Source organism: Papilio machaon, chromosome 12 (genome assembly GCF_912999745.1).
Source record: "Papilio machaon chromosome 12, ilPapMach1.1, whole genome shotgun sequence".
Classification (NCBI taxonomy): domain Eukaryota; kingdom Metazoa; phylum Arthropoda; class Insecta; order Lepidoptera; family Papilionidae; genus Papilio; species Papilio machaon.
The window spans coordinates 6,909,896-6,914,211 of NC_059997.1; the positions used below are offsets into that span (position 1 = coordinate 6,909,896).

At 34.1% G+C, this 4,316-nt stretch overlaps 1 protein-coding gene across 1 annotated transcript; it reads left to right on the top strand.

Annotated features, from left to right (window-relative positions):
- The first annotated feature begins 1,765 nt into the window (after positions 1 to 1,765).
- Positions 1,766 to 4,091, top strand: LOC106710440. Its single transcript, XM_014502493.2, has 3 exons — positions 1,766 to 1,907; positions 2,046 to 3,106; positions 3,912 to 4,091. Exons 1-3 carry the CDS (start codon positions 1,766 to 1,768, stop codon positions 4,014 to 4,016), a joined length of 1,308 nt encoding a protein of 435 aa, XP_014357979.2. The 3' UTR covers positions 4,017 to 4,091.
- Positions 4,092 to 4,316: the final 225 nt, after the last annotated feature.

Below are 4,316 nucleotides of genomic sequence, written 5' to 3' on the forward strand. Positions count from 1 at the left end.
CACCTTTGCATATTAATTCAGCGTTTAATTCCGATAATAATAATACACGAGTGTGAGCCAACTCTTTGTTTTAGTGTACAACCCTATGTTCAAACGTTTTCGACGTTACGTAAAGTATCAAATTACTTTAATTATCCGGTGAGAATATACTATCATGTTCTCTCAACTTTAAACTTAGAATTATGTTTTCGAAATTCAAATCTTTGTTGAAAAAATAAAGTTGAACTTTGTCGTCCAGTGACCTGAATTTTTATTCATTAATTTGATGTCATAAAATTAACGTTAGCTATATTTTCTAAATGGCACAAAAGCAGATTTTTTAACGCAAATCTTACTAGTATTATAAATGCGAATGTTTAGATGAATGGATGTATGGATGTTTGTTTGAAGGTATCTCCGAAACGGCTCAACAGATCTTGATGAAATTTGACTCAGATAACATAGTCTGGAAGAACACTAGTTTTTTTTATATCAATTATTTTCCTTAACACTATTCAAGCCTTATAATTTAGAGGACTTTGACTTTAAGTACATTTATTTACTATCTGATTTATTCCTAAGTTTCTGTGAATTCGGAACATTTAGTTTCGACCTTCGTATTTAGTTGAAAAAACTTTATATATTCCAAAATTAAAATGCAAATCCGTTGCGGAAAATTTATAGATGTCTTTAAACTTCGCTTTTGTAACTAATTAATTAAGGTTTACGAGTGAAGATGTTGCTTTTGTTTTATTACATTAATATATTACAAAATACACCTAATGTGTGCTTTAAAGAATTAATTATAGTTGGTTGTATATTTAGATAATTTCTTGCAATATTTTTATTTACTTACTAATTCCAGTCTTTGCAAAGTAGCGAAAGTATAAGAAATAACATTTTTAGTATTTAAATGAACAGAACACTGTTGTTAAATTTTTTTTAATGCATAATATTTATCTCTATTTATAATTAATTAATTATCTATTTATAATATTTATTATTTACAAAGAAATATATAAAAAGTTCAGTATATAGCAATGACATAAACAATGGTTTAATTCATGAAAAAATAAATTAAATGTCATAATTGTCAATTCAGTCATTAATTCCGGTAAAACATGTGCAAGTAAATATAAAATAATTATTAAAAAAAATATGAAAACAATAAAGTGAAATGAATAACCACGCGTGACACCGGACAGGGATTTACGCAATGTACGATTTTTGTTGCAGCAATTTATTGATTTGTTATGATCCAAAATACATAGAACAAAGATCTGATAGCTCCAAAATTGTCAGAAAATCCGATATGTACATATCAAAATGGAAAAAGCGAGAGTTTTTAGTCACAGACCAACGACATAAAGAAGCCGCTACACATAAAAATTGGAAATTTTCAAAAGAGGATAGTTTAAATTGTAAAATGAAATTAAATAAGCCGATCAACGGTTTATCTTCTGTTACCAGCAAAACTCAAACTTACATACCGGACACGAGCGTCGAAAAACTTTTAAACTGTTTTAATTACGAAATAGATCCCAGGACGGAGTTCCACAACATCAGTAATGTTCACAAAGGTAGCAGCACAATGGTGGAAAAAAGTTCAAATTTTTTGAAAAGATCGCAAATTTTTCCATGTTTTTCAAATATACTACAAAATCATAAAAAGTGTTGTCGAACTAACGGTAAAAATTTATCAGTGGAAGCCTATAGAGAACCTTATTGTGCGCGATGCGAAAAAAGACGAATAAAATGCATAACTAAGAAGCGATACAAATGCGCAATGCGATCTCCGTATTACGTCGGCGAAGATGTCAAGAGACCGAATTCCGGTCGGTCGGAGAGACACCGTCGTTCAATGTATTACAATCCTAAATTAATGAAAAATCCATTCTCAAGGAGTAGTGCTAGCAGCCACACCTCATGTGAATCAGAATATCAGAATATTTCTCGTTATTGTTATGAGAAGAGAATGCGAAATTACATTTTAAAGGAACGTGAAAGGAATAAAAAAATGAATAGAAAATATTTTGGTAACAAAAAACAACAATCTTATTGTAAAGTTGAAAAGTTCCTACCTTATCAAGTGATCGCTACTCCGTTTTGGGAGGAAGAAAAGAGTTACGATTCAAATTCAACTCGTTGCAGTGCTCTGCCTTCTACCTCTTCCGGATTTTGGGAATACCTAACCGATAAAATTACTAGAAAAACCAAAGACGGTGATCGTACTAAAAGTTGTAAGTGTGGACAATCTGCATCATTCAATTCGAGTGTAGGCGTGGATCCGGATTGTTTAAAAGTTGCAGAGTCAATTAGTGAAACGGAGAGAAAGGTCAATGCCATATTAACAAATCCAGGAGAGAACACGGAAGAATCTACAAAAGATGCCCGTTCCAAAAATTGTACTTGTGACTGCAAAAAAAATAAAATTGAGACAGTTATACCACAGACTAAAGATGTGCAAACATGTTCACGTAAAAATGCACCTTGCAATAAGTGCAATAATGACAAGATTAAAAATGACAAGCGTTCAAAAGATGCTGATGATTCAAAATCAACTAAAGGAGACGAGCCATGTCGAGCGCCGCACGATGAGGTTGTCGCAAAACTAAAAACGAAATACAACGGCGAAATATTATGTATACACAATCCTCCTTGCATTCTTATTAACGGTTGTCTCAATTTGCCTGCAGCTAACGCAAATCAGAAGCCTCCAGTGGCAGTTTGGCCAGTCAGTCAAATGAAGAAAAATAGTAGTTATAATTTCTGTAAAAGAATCTGGACCCAAAAAGATAAAGCAGACGAACAATATGAAATTTACGGTGTACCTTTTGTATCGTCGAGTGAATGTCAAATACCATTGACTAAGAAAGAAAGAAATAATCGTTTCGATCAGAGACCTATTTGTGAATTAGTGAAACTGTCTTGTAAACCTAAATACGGTGTCACTGCGGTCAACCCTCGTGTCCATGTTGCGATGCTTAGGAAACAGCCTAAATGTTTAGACCCGGCAAACAAGAAACAGAAATCTAAATATTCCCAAGCCGCAAACTCACCGAAAAAAATTATACTACATCGTGCCAGGAATAAAGTTACGGACTTTTTACAATCAAAAACCGAAATGGTATGTGGTATTTTTTTTTAAGTATGAACTAAAAAAGAATCTTCAAAACGTATTGGTAAAATATAAATTTTCAGTAAAATCATCAAAGTTCAAAAACTTATATAGAAACGGCTAAAACACTCACGTATATATATCCGGTGTCGTCACCGAGTAGTTTCGAGCCCTACGGGGGCTCTTCATCAGGGTGAGTGGGATTGGTATTATTTCGCGGACGCGGCCCGTCGCTCACTCACCAAACCTCGCCGTAACGGTTTGCTATTAAATTATTCAAACTTTCGTGAGACATTATCACTAACTTATATAGAAACGGCTAAAACACAGTGAGCGACGGGCCGCGTCCGCGAAATAATACCAATCCCACTCACCCTGATGAAGAGCCCCCGAAGGGCTCGAAACTAGTCGGTGACGACACCGGATATATATACGTGAGTGTTTAAGCTAATGTTCGCCATTTTATTGAAGAAGAAGTAGACGGGAAGTCTGTAGATATATATAGAACGAAATGCAGAAGTTCTTGGCATCCAAACATGAAGTGGTGATGTGATGAAAACATTGTATTGGATTAACAATTGCTATTTGCTTTTCTCTTAAATTTTCTAGCATCATTGTTGGGAAGCGTCAAAGTCTTGGCAACGTCTTACCGTTGGTTTCTGAAACTAAAATATCTGTGTAAAACATATCTTTGACAAAACAGAGATAACAATATGTTTTAGACGGGTATTTTGGTCTCAAAAACCCACGATAAGTCAATTTTTTTTAAATTAAATTACATCCTTGCAGCTAAAGTCGTTTTTTTGTTTTTCAGTTGTATCCCGTTGAACACGACGAAAAGAAACCAGGCACTGTACCTGTATACCATAAGAACAGATTACTTAGAATGATACAGGTAAAACGATCCGCCACCAAATGAGCGCCCCTAGCGGCGAACACACGCACTACTGGACACTACAGCAACAAATAACTCATCACAAGTAATGTAGAGACAAGAAAATAAAGTTGTAGTCAAACAAATAATTAGTTTCCTTTGGTTTGAAGGCTTCAGAAGTTTATTTTACCGAAATTGGTAGAAGATAAATGTCCGCGACTGTACCTAGTTGACAATTTGTATTTTTCAAGTCATTAATAATTTATAGTATGTCTAACTGTTCCGAGAACGATGTTGTTTTGCACTTCAAACTGTTTAATTAGTTGCACGGTCTCGCCCAGGGTT

Excerpts from the sequence above, each read along its gene's own strand:
- LOC106710440 (XM_014502493.2), top strand. The coding sequence starts at position 1,766 with ATGCGATCTCCGTATTACGTCGGCGAAGATGTCAAGAGACCGAATTCC. Across the intron at positions 1,908-2,045 it reads TGCTAGCAGCCACACCTCAT|TTGAAAAGTTCCTACCTTAT; the intron begins GTGAATCAGAAT and ends CTTATTGTAAAG. Across the intron at positions 3,107-3,911 it reads TACAATCAAAAACCGAAATG|TTGTATCCCGTTGAACACGA; the intron begins GTATGTGGTATT and ends TTTGTTTTTCAG.